This window comes from Channa argus, chromosome 20 (genome assembly GCF_033026475.1).
Source record: "Channa argus isolate prfri chromosome 20, Channa argus male v1.0, whole genome shotgun sequence".
Taxonomy (NCBI): Eukaryota; Metazoa; Chordata; class Actinopteri; order Anabantiformes; family Channidae; genus Channa; species Channa argus.
Genome location: NC_090216.1, coordinates 1,646,643 through 1,659,781, shown reverse-complemented (window position 1 = coordinate 1,659,781; position 13,139 = coordinate 1,646,643). Strand labels below are relative to the sequence as shown.

The window sequence follows — 13,139 nt, the reverse complement described above, 5'->3', positions numbered from 1 at the left end:
CTGTCCAGGGTGGCAACAGGAGAAGTGCATGTAGAAAACACAAAAGGTCAAAACACAACGTTAGACATGACATTTCCACAAAGCAAAAGCAAAAACAGAGGCTGGGGTTGGGGGAGAGGGTGGGGGTGGGTCTTTCCTTCCCTCAACTGTTTCACAAGCTCTCGCGTGGGTGCCCAAACGCAGCTACGACCACGACTACATTTCCCAGCATCCTCTGCGCTCCAAACAGGAAGAACGTTCTCTCGCAGGGACTCACACCGATCCAAGTTAGGAGCTTTCAGCTGCCAGCCTTGGCCATCGTGTAAGTGCTGCGGAGAATTCTTTGCAGTGCATTTGCAGAAATTACCCGGTTTCCCCGACGCCTGCGGGGACTGTGCAATTGTACCAGCGCTGTTTGCACGGACACGCACGCTCCGGACCCAGAAAGACTCCAAGTGCATGAAGAGCGAGGCTCGTATTTTGCATCTTTGTTGCAAAGCGAGCCGCTGAAGCTCCAGCGCGACGGCGATGGAGGGAGGGAGTGAGAAAGAAGGCAAAGTCTTTTGTGCTTCCCCTCCCCCTCATCAAAGCAAAGGGGAAATGTCTCAGCCAAAGGGAGGTAAGAATACGAAGCCGTATCTGTGCAAAACTAGCGATATGCAATCACGGCTGCACGGTTTACAGCGTGCATGGCTGCAGCTCGAGCACGGCCGGTGCATTTTAAAGTTCGATGGTTTAGAACGGTCAGTTGCATTTCCTGTTTGAGATCTTCCCCTTTGCACAGTTCCTGGTTAGTCGATGCTGTGTGTGCTCTCATACTGACGTTATTAGCAGCGCAGAGGCAGGGATGTGGAGCACAGGGCGCTTCTGATAGTCACGAGATAGACAAGGACACTGCAACTCTTTATGATCAACTCTGCACGAGTTGATGCACGGTTTGCTGCAGGAGGGCGACGTGACGTGACAACCTGCAGCTGTCAGTGGTCAACTTGGAGCGTTTACTGGCTGCACGTTTGTTTCTGCTTATGGCACAGAAATTGCAAATCTAATAATAGAATTCACTGTGAGGTTTGTGTGGCCTTGTTTGGGCCACGAAAGCACAAGTCTCCATGCAAAAAAAAAAAAAAAAAAAAAAAAAAAAGAACCCTTTGTGGCAGCTGCTGCTTCTGCCCAGGCAACTGGATCTGTGTGTGTGTGTGTGTGTGTGTGTGTGTGTGTGTGTGTGTGTGTGTGTGTGTCCAGGGGTGTGCAGCTTGTCTCACTTTAGACCCCAACTTTATCACCGTGCAGCAGCAACAGGAGCTGTGGATAAACTAACGTCCCTGCAGCTCCAAAGCTTCTTCAAGATCATCTGTGAATGCAACTTGCAGAGAAGCTCAGGCATTTTTTCCTCCCCTCGCCCTGTTTTCCCAGAAGTCCAGAGTGAGGCTGCTTCATTGCACAACATGCATAGCTCTCTCTCTCTCTCTCTCTCACACACACACACACACACACACACACACACACACACACACACACACACACACACACGCTCAGAGGCTGTACAGGATGTGAACAGGTAGGAGAGACGGCCCCCGATGGTCAGAGCCTCGCACTGTTTATCTGCTACAGTCAGTTGTGCAGCCACCTACACAGAGGAACTGTCTTGTTGCAGCCGCTTCATCATGTGATGAATAATGCACAGACTTTTCTGGATAGTAGATGAATGAGTCGCTGTGGGACTTTTCCTGAGAGCAGACCTACATTTCTGTTGTCATTCATTGACGTTGTTTGCTGCAGAAAACACGCACAGACGCTGATTAAGAGCTTACAGCAACATGGATTTGTTCACTGAATCCAGTTCCACTCTTCACTTTTTGTTGTGCGACAAATGAACAAAATGGTGGTGAAATCTGCTCGTGGCACCTTTTAGGCCAAATGAGTGGCTCTGCTGAACGCGTGTGAAAACCCTGAACCTAACAGTTTGATCAGAGTTGGTTTCAAAGTAAAAATACCAAATTATCCACTTGTCATTTGTGAGGATTTGCTGCTCTTGTTTAGTCTTTTTGAGACTGTAACTTCATCGTTTGGTGCTCAGACACATCACATTCAGGTGCGATGGACATTTATCCCTGTTTCCTGCTATTTTATAGACATTAGTTGCAGCTCTGCTATTGATACTGACTTTTAAAATCTAGAAAGTGAATGATGATGATTTAACCCTTTAAACAAAAATGCTGCATGTTTGTTGTTTCTAGTTTCAGACTTATGAGGATTTTTTGTTTGTTAATTGCGACGTTTGGGTTTTTGACTTCAGATCAGATAAAACCAGCGATGAATAACAGATGACTGAAAATAATTTATCACTAGTTGCAGCGCTGGACAGATTCTAAACTGAGGTCAGAATGTGTTTGCTACACTTTAAAGTAAAAAATAAAAAAGTCTATCGTTCAGGTTTATTCATACAAAACGCATTTGGCCTGAAATGACCTGGTTTAGTTCACTGACTGACGTTTTGTAATCAGTTTTTCTCACAATGAATCTCGGCCATATTCTTTACATTTGTTAACGATTTAAGGTGAAATGAAATTGGAATTTCGTTCATAAACAGTCTGTTTGCAGCAGTGTTCGAATGAATTTAAATCACCACGTTACTTGTTCCAGTCCATGTGAACTCAATCCATTTATATCTATAATGTTTTCCCATCTGTGTCTTCGCATTTTTCTAATTGTGTTACTTCTCGTGTCACGTTTTCTCCATTTTGTGTGAACTAACACAAACCTGGGACCAAGCCACACAATGGGCCGTCGGTGTCCCGTTTCCCCCGCTAACATGCTAATCATCCAATGAACCTAACAAAACCAAAGCCAAAAACATAATCTGTGCCAGGTGAGCAGCACGTCAGCCATTATATTTTCCAAACCTCCGATGTGCTCGTTCAGATTAAAAGTCTGTAAGAATAGAGCCCAACGCATTAATCGCTGATTTGAGTTTTGCGTTTTGATTGTGGTCTGCTTAGACAGGGATTGGACAACGACGAACGTAGACACACCATGAAATGCTTCAGTGCCAATATTAGCGCCATGGCCTCTTTTTCGAAGGTGGAGTAAACCTTTAAAAAAATGTCACACCGGGTGCTGCACCCCATCAGCGCCAAATGCACGATCGCAATCTAGGGACCAGACAGCATGTTCTTAGGACTTCAAAGGTCTGTGAGTTAGTAGTTGGCTGCCATAGACCATTTAACCGCTAAGTTGTTGGTGGAGACCAAAGCAGAGTAAATGGAGGATTTAGTTCCACCAGGAGCATTGGAACATGGCTGTGCTGTGTGTTACTAGGCAACTGTTCACTTTATAAGGTGATGAAGTTTTTTTTTTTGCTGCCCTCAGGTGATCAATTAATTAGCTCATGCAAGTAGCAGAATGAGGCCACTTTCTCAGATTCCCCAAAATGAGATCAGGAACTGTTTGATGACCCGACACACTGCACATATCAGTGTATAACTTGTTACTGCTGAAGAAAATGACTCTGCAAAGCTAAAATAAGCATCGTGTTCTTGTGTTTTATTAAAACCACGCTCTCATATGCATCGACACAGATGCACGTTAAGCCTTGCGGCTCCTTCTGGAAGGGCCTGTGCGGCACATTCACCTTTGTGCTGCACAGAGCCGGGCTGGCTGATGGCACCGTGACAGCAGCCCTCCCGACTCGTGTGCCCCCTGCAGCCTCGTCCGGCCCTCACGCTCCTGCACAAATGTCCCGTTTGTCATGCAAATGGGGGCTGCATTTTTTTTCAGCTGCGCAAATACAAAATTTGCTGTTTCGACGAGCCGATTGTTGGTCCAGTTCCAGGCTTACAGTGGCTTTCTGTTGTTGCTGCAATAACAGTTGAATTGTTCTGAGCATTGATCCACTAACTGTACTTCCCTTTATGGATGGGGTGGACTGAGTGAGCATGCATGCACACTGCAGCAGCTTCTCTAACAGCAGGAACTAGTGAATCATTTCTATTTAAACAGCAATATTGCAGCCTTGCATAAAAGCTGTGTGATGTATTTGCCTTGGAAATGGACTCGGGTCTCGAGTAACTCTTCCCCATTCGAGCAGCATCACGGCATCTTGCAAGATTGTGAATGCAAAGAAATGAATTCCCTCCAGATGGATCCAGACATGAATTCAGCTACATTATATTTCAGCTTTCATTCCTGTTGGGTTGTGCAAAATGGGGAGTGAACTGCAAACAGACTTGAAGTGAGCAAATTGAGTTTACACGTTGCTCTCTGTCGTCTGTACTACATTAAAGTGGCTCTCAGTGAGAGCTGTTTGCAGCCACACACACACTCATGCCTCTCCATTCAACAACCATCTGGATTTGACACAACACGGTGTGTGTCGGCCCAGTCAAAACCTCATTACTCCATGGATTTCGCTTCCCATGCCGACAGTGATTAAGGAAAATACCGGCACTGTGATCTGTGTCTCTGGGTTGAGTTTAAACATAATAGAGAGCAGTCAGAGGCTCGAAGGCTCCACAGTTTTTACACTTCTCTGTTTTCTTTCTTTGGGTTTTTGTGCACATGTTGAATAAAACTCAAAATCTGAGCAGCGATGCAGAAAACAATTGCAGTTTATCGGCAACGTAACATCTGTATTAAACAAAACTGAGCAGAAAAGCAGCAGCAAATTAAAACACTGCTGTGTATTTATGTGCTACTGGCTGCAGAAAAAAATAACGTTGGTTGTCGATTATTCTATTTATCCCAAAGGTGCCGCTTACACCTCAAGCATCGTTACATCTGAAAAGCACCTTAAGGAGAACGACTTTGCTTGTTCAGGGTTTATACTGGGGTTTATTTGCTAAGCTAACAGGCTGCTACTCGTAATATGCGCAGCACCTGGACATGGATGGAAATGGGTTAGTCCTGCACGGCCAAACTAGACGCTCCAGTCACGGCTGGATGCGTGATTTTAAAGCTAAGGTTTGCATTCTCCCATAACTCCTGCTCTGTGCTTCACCTACCTGTGAGTCGCTGGGAGCCAGCATCACAATTTCATTCATAGAGCTTCAATTCAAGGCTTCACAGATGGTTGAAAAGTCCAAAGAAAGAAACAGTGATAATGGTCACAAAAAGAGAGGAGTTTACAACAAGACGAGGCCAAAAAGACATAAAAATATGAGACTATAAGACAATGAGACTAATACACCCAAAACATTTTAATTTTCATAAATGAAAAATGATAAGAACAGAAAAAAACTAGTTCAATTTAGATGAAAAAAGATAAAAAACAAAGGAAAATGACAAAAGACAATAAAAGTCAAACTTTAATAAGTGCAATAAACGAATAGTGCACATGAAATATTGAAATCGAAATCCAGGCTAAAAAGGTGGGGTTTTGTTTGCATTGGACCAGTGGTGCACTGACGGATTGATTGACAGCTGTGAGCACTCGCCCCCGACTTCTCCTATCGGTCTGAAGAGTAAGACTCACAGACAAAGGTTCCATACTGCAGCTTGAAATCCTCCGTACGCAGTGACAGTTTGGTCTGTCAGTCCTCACATGTTTGGACTTTGGACGGTCCTCTGTTAGACTGCGAGACACACCTAGTTACTGCACAGCTGATTTCGAGCTTTGGAGACCAGGGTGCTGCCACAAACCAATCAGACAATTGGAACATAAACACAAAGTGCATGTGAAATGATGCACTGAGGTGATGCAGAAGGTTGGTCAGTGTTGAAACCTGCAGTCTGGAGCTCCGAGGTGACCTGAAGCTGCACGGTCTAGAAGTTAAGCCCTGTGCACGGGACGTGCAGCATGAGCCGGTGGGGGCTCCCAAAGGAGCGTCCAGCAGCTGTTAACCTAAAGGAGCAGCCATCTTTGGGAGTGTAGAGTATCTGACAAACTGTCAGGGTGGTCGGAGGGGGCCTCACGGCCGAGGGCTCAGGCTGGAGTTATTCTCCAATGTCTTTGTGCTCTCAGCCCTCCCTCCTTCCTCCGTGTGCGTTGCTGTGTCTTCCTGTCCTTCCTTGTGTCAGAGGTTGTGGTTCGCTGCCTCGCTCTCTGCATGATTGATCTGTCTTCCTCTGGCTCTGTGGAATTCCATTGAGCAACATTTGGGATAGTTGGAATTCCAAGCAGAGTGTGTGTACGGGTTAGCAGCAGGCCCCATGTGTCCTCATCACCAACGGCTTATTAGCACCCACTTTTTCTGGGTGCTCACACACACGCACGCACACACACACACTGCCCTGTCAGAGTTACTTTTTTTCTTTTCACTGCTCCCAAACTGACATGCAGGCGTGATGCGGCTGATTGCATGCTCATGTCGGGCGTGGCAGAAACTGGCAGCATTATCGTCCTCAGCTGTTCTGTTCTCGCTGTCGCTTGTTGAGAAAATATGATAATTGCACACGTTACCACACGAAGCCACTTATTCTCCTTCCTCGTTGTGGCTGGTTTCAGCAGGAAGGAGGAGTGTCCCGGCACAGGCGCCCATCTCCTTCATGTGTGGCTGCTTTTAATTAACCCACGCTGCCTCACCGCAGAATGCAAGTCTGATGCTGAGCTCAGCGAGAATAAAGGAAGGAGCTGTGCATCCTTTGAGTTATGCAACATAATCGGGAGAAAGTCGGAGACACATTTTTAGTTCGCTCATTGTTTCCTAGTCATCTTGGAAATACAGTAACACACTTCATATAAGTACTATACTTCATTCAGGTTCAAGTATTATAACTTGTCCACCAGCTGCTGCATTTAAATGTTACTGCATATCAGTATTATGAATATGATGAATACATTAATACAAAGAAACAGTGGGGGGCTGCTGGCTCAGTGGTGGAGCCTTGAGTATTGCCACTGTGCATTTTACACATCATTCTGCATGTTACAGAGTCAAATTAATCAGTCAGTTGATATTAGAAATGTTGCAGTCACACATTGTCTAAAATCACCAAAGGGAAGTAACACGTAGTTACATCCCATAAAGTATTTGCACGGTGGATTAAAAGGATCAGTCAACTACTGTAACTGCAAGCTGAAGATTTTATTCCAGCTAAGCTCTTTGTTAGGTCACAATATTTCACTTCTGAAGCAAGATGTTGCACCAATATACTGCGTGTCCCCCTCAGATGGTTCCCCTTGAATGGTTCCCCCTCAGCTGGTCCCCCTTATATCGTCCCCCTCCCATTGAGCAAACATGGTGGATGGTTCCTGCTGCTTGGTACTTTTTGGCATCACCTTCACAGAGGTTTCATGTGAGCTGAGCTGAATTTCCTTCTCTTCACGTGGTGCTTTATGTGTAGAAGGCGTAGAGCCGAGTTGAGCTGGGTCCACAGGGGGCTTTTAGTACCACCTCCCGAGAAGTACTGACATGTAGATCCCAGAACTCGACTCCAAAGCTGAACCAGAGAGAAAGAGTGAAGTTCAGTTGGCTCATGACTCGTGGTTTAACTTTACAATTTGACTGAACAACAGGTTCAAACTTGGAGAAAATCTTCACATTTGACAAACTGGAACTAGGGAATTTTTTTGAATTTTTGCCCAAAAAAGCAAAATGATCAACACTTAATCCAAATTGAATGTCATTTTATCATTGTTTCAGCTTCACTTGATACTTTTGCTTTATTCTTTCCATCCTCGCTTTCTGTTATGATACGAACAGCTTCGAGCAGTTTCTCATTCCTGCCAAACACATTACATAATCCTGTGCCCCCCCCCCCGTCTCTTTCTCACACCTCTGTTTACTCTTCTCTTTTTGTCCTTCGTTCTTGCAGCAGCTCTCGAGCTGTACGGCCGTGCACACGCTGAATCGAGCTTCTCTTTCAGCTGAGACATGTCGGGCTGATTTGTACTGAAAGACCTGCATCAGCACCGCAGCCTGCAGCACGTCACTACCTGTCTCCCGAGACCTACTGCGCTTCACACATCTGTGCCTCCAACCCTGATTCTTCATGTTGGGACAGTGGTGTGTGTGTTGCAGGGTAACCTGAGGTGCACTGTGCATGTTCAAAAGCTTGCAGGATAAATCTGAATTAGAAATGTTTTCTGAGGAACCTGCTGCTTCTTGCCTTGTCGTAGCAGCAGCTGGAAGCACAAACACTTTCCAGCAGAATTTCTGACATTGATGTGGATCATGTGTTGGTCCTTTATCTCCCGTGGAACCTGCACCTGCTTGTTCTGTTTTGTTAAAGACACTTCCCCTTATTCATTTATGTTTTACTCAGGAAAGTTGCACCACAAGCCAAGAAGAGGTGTTTAGTCTTTGGACTGCGTTCACATGCACTTAACAAACCTTTCTGACTTTTGTTTTTTTTGTGCGTGCACGGTTGGAGATGGCCGATTAGAAACCCGCTAACTCGTACACATGGCAGAGAAGCTACATTCTCCAACAGAAATCTACCTTTCCAGAAAAAAACGACTGTAACCTGGTTATTCAAGTCTACATTAATGCAGCGGATTTGTGTGCGGCGCTGCAGGTGTGATGGGGAAGATCAGAACTATTTCTTAAATGAATAATTTCTGCAGAAGTATATCCACTCTTTGGTATTGAGAAGCAAACAAAGCCTGAATTTCTTTGTGTCATCAGGTCATGATCTGAACATTACCTACATTGTACACAGCAACAGTGTTGTTATGTTTGACGTCTTGGTAATTTGAAATGATCCAGTTTTTTTTTATTTTCCCTTAATTGTTTGAAAGAAAAATAAACTTTTTTCCAGCACATTTCTCCTGCACACGTGTTTTGTTAAGATGTGGCATGATAATAGAAAATGGCACATTGGAAGAGTTGTGCCGGCTTAGTGCAGGTGACCTTGCTGTGAGTGTTTTCTGTTGGCAAAGAGTTGGTTTCCAGTTACCATTGTTGTCTGTGGAAATGCATGTAGGAGGAGCTCAAAGTGACATTTTAGTGCAACAAAGCTGCTTTGGAAAGCGGAGACCGGGAGTCAGGCACCAAGAGGTCACCAGTGAAGGGCCGCATGGCACGACAGCGCCACACCCCGCACTGTTGGAACACATGGGGACACGGTGAAGTGTGTGCGCGTGCAGCGTGTGCCGCCAGGACACGGGCTTTTTGAATGACAGACCCAACCACAGCTCATGTGTTTGCGTATTCTCTGAAGTCGGCAGCGTGAGAAATTCCAGTTATTCCTCTGGTGCTGCTCCGCCTCTTTTAAAGAGACAAACCTTCACGTTTCTTTTATTAGCATGCTGTTACATCAGAGGGACGGTGTCTGAAAATATTCCCTCAAAGCTCTGTGTCTGTGTGTGTGTGTGTGTGTGTGTGTGTGTGTGTGTGTGCAGGACAGGTCTGCAGGCACTTGTGCTGCCACAAGCCAGTGGAGGGAGGTTTGAGGCAGATGCTGTGTGCAGACACACACACACCGTCACACCCACAGGAACACTGACATCCTGTTAACAAGGTGCCCAACCACCAGTACAGCACCTCCACATCATCCTCCTCCTCTTCCTCTTCTTCTGCTACTTCTTGCTCTCTGCGTCTGTTTTGTTTAATTATCTGGAGATCTGGAGTCACTTACTTCATCCAGTCGTAAGTGTTGATGATGATGATGATGATGAGCGTCTGCAGTTGCTGCATCAGGAGGAAATGTAATAACGTAGATGGGACGTGATGCATAAGAAGCTTTCTGCAATCTGACCGAGGCAGAAACAGTCAGAGAACGAAGGCTGCGGGACATTTGAGTCATTTTTGCATCAGTGGGAGTTTTGTGCCCGATGGCTGTTTCAAGCTCAGGACAGAAGCTGTGAATAATCAGTGTTTTGACGTTGAATCTTTCTGAAGTGCAGCTGCTTTTTGTCAGTTACTCAGCACAGATCCTCCACCTTGAATGTGGCAAAGGTTGGATTGAGGTTAACGTTGCCTTAAATCGGTCGGTGTTTAGTCCTCGATTCAGTTGCAGCTGCGTGTGTGGAAAAGAAATCTAGTCAGGATCAGGTTTACAGAGTCTAACGCTGAAGGGAAGAAGAAAGTAAAAGGTTAATCAGGATGAACTCTAATCAAGCGATCTCTCATCCTGAGCTATGTTAAGAAGTGAAGTATGCTTTCATCTCCTGGTATGTTCCGTCCCCTCTGGAGGCTCATCAGTCTGTTTGTCCCAGCTTTTTAAATGGAAGATGTCTTATATGATAAATTCAGTGTTTTGGGCTTTGCAGACAGTTTTTTCTGATTTTTTTTTTCTTTTTTATAGATTTAAAAAAAAAAAAAAAGAAAAACAGAAACTTTGGAAAAATATTCAGGAGTTTGCAGCCAAAGGTCATCATCAGGACATAGCAGATATTAGCCAGAAGCCATAAACGTCAGCACAACACGGACCAAGATGATAAACCCCAGAAACATCTGAAAAAAGTTGGTAACTTGCAGCTGGGGTTAGGAGTCAGCCATCTTAGTCTGCAGCCAGCTGTCTCTCACAGTCCTAATCAATAATGGAAATGATGCAGCTGGACTTTAAATGAGAAAACCAGCAAATTTTCACTTCTGCAGGAATTTAAATGTTGTTGGACAAACAAACTGTGTCCCGTCTGACATTAGGTGCAGATGCATTTCAAATGGATACATGTGGAGATTTTCTGTCTTTCTGGATCAAAATAAACCCGATTTTCTGGACAGATCACAGATCACACGTGCCGCACTGGGTTTTACAATCTGCACCATGATGACACTCAGATCAGATAAAGACAAACCTCAGCCACATTTCCCCTGTGCGGGAAATTTAAAACATTTCCATTTAATGACATAAAAAATGTGAATGTCATCAAGTGCAATTTTCATTTCAACAGAAACCCAACAGTCACCTCAAAACCCAGAATTTCTCAAGATTTGTATTAATTGCATTTATGTATTTATTGTTTTTAGGAAAGAAGAAGCCGGTGCTCAAGCTCTCCAGGGAGGTGTTCGAGCAACCCCCAGCTGCAGTGTAAGACCCTTTACCACCTTCTCTGTACATTTCTAATGCACATCCTGCACCTGCAGCAAAGGGCAGCAGGAGGTCATCTTCACGTTTCTCCTCCTGGGCGCTGTAAGCAGAACACGAGTGGGAACATACGCGCGTTCATTTCTTCCTATCACACTCCTGATACTTGACATCGTTTCTTCTGCCGAATAATTTGAACAGTTTGTTCTTTGAGCGTCGCAGCTCAGGCTGCAGCTGCCAGTGCAACAGCAGCAGAGAAGCGGATGAGGTTCAGTTTGTGTAAAAGGGAATTATCTTCATTAAGAGACATCAATTTTTATCTATGATTATTTAATACATTAGATCTATTAAAACTCTTTAATAATTGTATTTATTTATATTGTATATATGTATTTAAAATGTAGAGTAAAAAATATATTTTATGTTTAAAATAGTATTTGTTAATTTAATTAATTAAACTAATTAACAAGTAATAAATCACAACTGATTTTTAATTTTGTTCATTTATTTTGTATTTTTAATTTTTATCAGTTTATATTTTAATATTTTTGTATCATTTACATTTTTAATTGGATTAAGATAATTTGAATGAAACAAACATAAGCCTTCGTTTGATTTACAAAGCCTATAGTAACTTTTGTAGCTTTTTCTGTGACCATCAGTGTTTAGAACAGAAAGCTCCAGAAAAGCTGGAGTTTACCAGTCAGTCATCTTTTTCCGTTTTGTTTAGTTTTTTTAACGACTGCTTCAAAGTTTGGGTTTAAAAATGGTTTGTGTCTTCATTTCATTGTAATTAGTTTTTCTCCAACGTGTCATTGACAGATCTTTTTTTATACCGTTTTACTTCCTGCCTTATTCTGTTGACGCTAGACTCAAAAAGCTTATCGGAAATAAAACATCTGCCTGTGTGTTTCAGACCCCCCAGAGATTTGGATTCAAAAGCTTCTGTAACCATCGGAGAAAAGGTAATTTTCATTTCTTTGGCTCAATTTGTGATTTGCTCTCATTTTTTTCTCTGAGCAGAGACTCTTGCGTAACTGCTCATTGTTTACCTTTTTCTCCTGGTGAATTACTGGTTGAGTAAGATCCTTCACTCTCAGTGTACAGAGGTCAGCTTAATAAAGACTCGGCTGGTTGTAAAGGACGCCCAGCTGAACTTTACTACTCAAATGAACGCTTGTGATCATGGGGAGCTTGGAATGCCTGCTATTGCCCATCGGGCAGTAACAATATTTATTTAAAACTCATCAAATAAGTGGAATTTTCCATTGGCAGAGGTGCCGGCTTTTGCTCTGCTCCAGTTGGCCACGCATCAAAGTGAATGATCATCTTTTTTTTTTTTGTTTTTTTTTTTGCTTTGCTTGAATCATGTTTAAAAAAAAAAAAAAACCTTTTGCCTCTTGCTGCAGTGTGAAGGAGATGGTGGTCAGTGATTCAGACACTTCTCACTCTTGTTTTCGCTGTGTTTGTCCGGAGCAGAATTTCGAGGTGAAGGCGGACGACCTGGAGCAGATCTGCGAGCTCGGCCGGGGAGCGTACGGCGTGGTGGACAAGATGAAGCACGTGCCCAGCGGCCTCATCATGGCTGTGAAGGTGCGTTTGGTTGTTTGCAAAGGACGATCCTTTAATCCAAAGTCACAGTTTTAATTCTAAGGCCTTCCAAAGTAATTGTGCAAATGTTTGGGAACCTGACGAAGCACAGACACTGGACAGAGAAGTGTTAAATCCTTTAGTTTTGACGACTGCTTGTGATCATTGTCTTGTTGGAAAAGCCTGTTGTCACCTTCTTGACTGAATGCAGGATATTTGCCGATAATTTAGTGGATCACATCACCAGCTGCCAAACAAACCCCAAAGGATATTTTCACTACCATGTCAACTGTCTCTTGTCGCCCTTGTCTCAAGTTTTTTGACAAATGTTGCTGATATCAAAGTAAAATTGAGGATGAATTTTACAAAAATAATCAATGTTTCAACATTTGATGTTGCCTTTAAGCTGTCGTCAGTCAAATACAGGTTTTAAATGAGCCGCAAATCTTCACGTCACTTTTTTGCAATGTAGAAAATACTGTGCCAGTTGTTGTCCTACGATACCTGCTACTCGCAGCCCAAACCTGATTAACCTTTTGATGGTTCGTCCATCCACCGTGTCTCTTCACGTTGCCTTTTTTTCCCGATTGTTCTGAACAAACTGGGCATCACGTCACCCTCTGTTGTTCTGAACGTCTTTGCTTCCTGTTGTCTTCTCACAG

General features: G+C 43.8%; 1 protein-coding gene across 3 annotated transcripts in view; it reads left to right on the top strand.

The window, feature by feature from the left end:
- The first annotated feature begins 202 nt into the window (after positions 1 to 202).
- map2k6 (mitogen-activated protein kinase kinase 6) overlaps positions 203 to 13,139 on the top strand; it is a 29,098-nt gene continuing 16,161 nt past the window's right edge. The window contains exons 1-4 of one of the 3 annotated variants that reach the window (XM_067487551.1): positions 203 to 598; positions 10,830 to 10,890; positions 11,804 to 11,852; positions 12,367 to 12,480. In XM_067487551.1, coding sequence (XP_067343652.1) covers positions 508 to 598; positions 10,830 to 10,890; positions 11,804 to 11,852; positions 12,367 to 12,480 — 315 coding nt within the window. In that variant the 5' untranslated portion in view covers positions 203 to 507. Of the gene's footprint in view, positions 599 to 1,073; positions 1,402 to 9,999; positions 10,031 to 10,829; positions 10,891 to 11,803; positions 11,853 to 12,366; positions 12,481 to 13,139 lie in introns of those variants that run through there. The other 2 variants (XM_067487550.1, XM_067487553.1) reach the window with 2 other exon arrangements.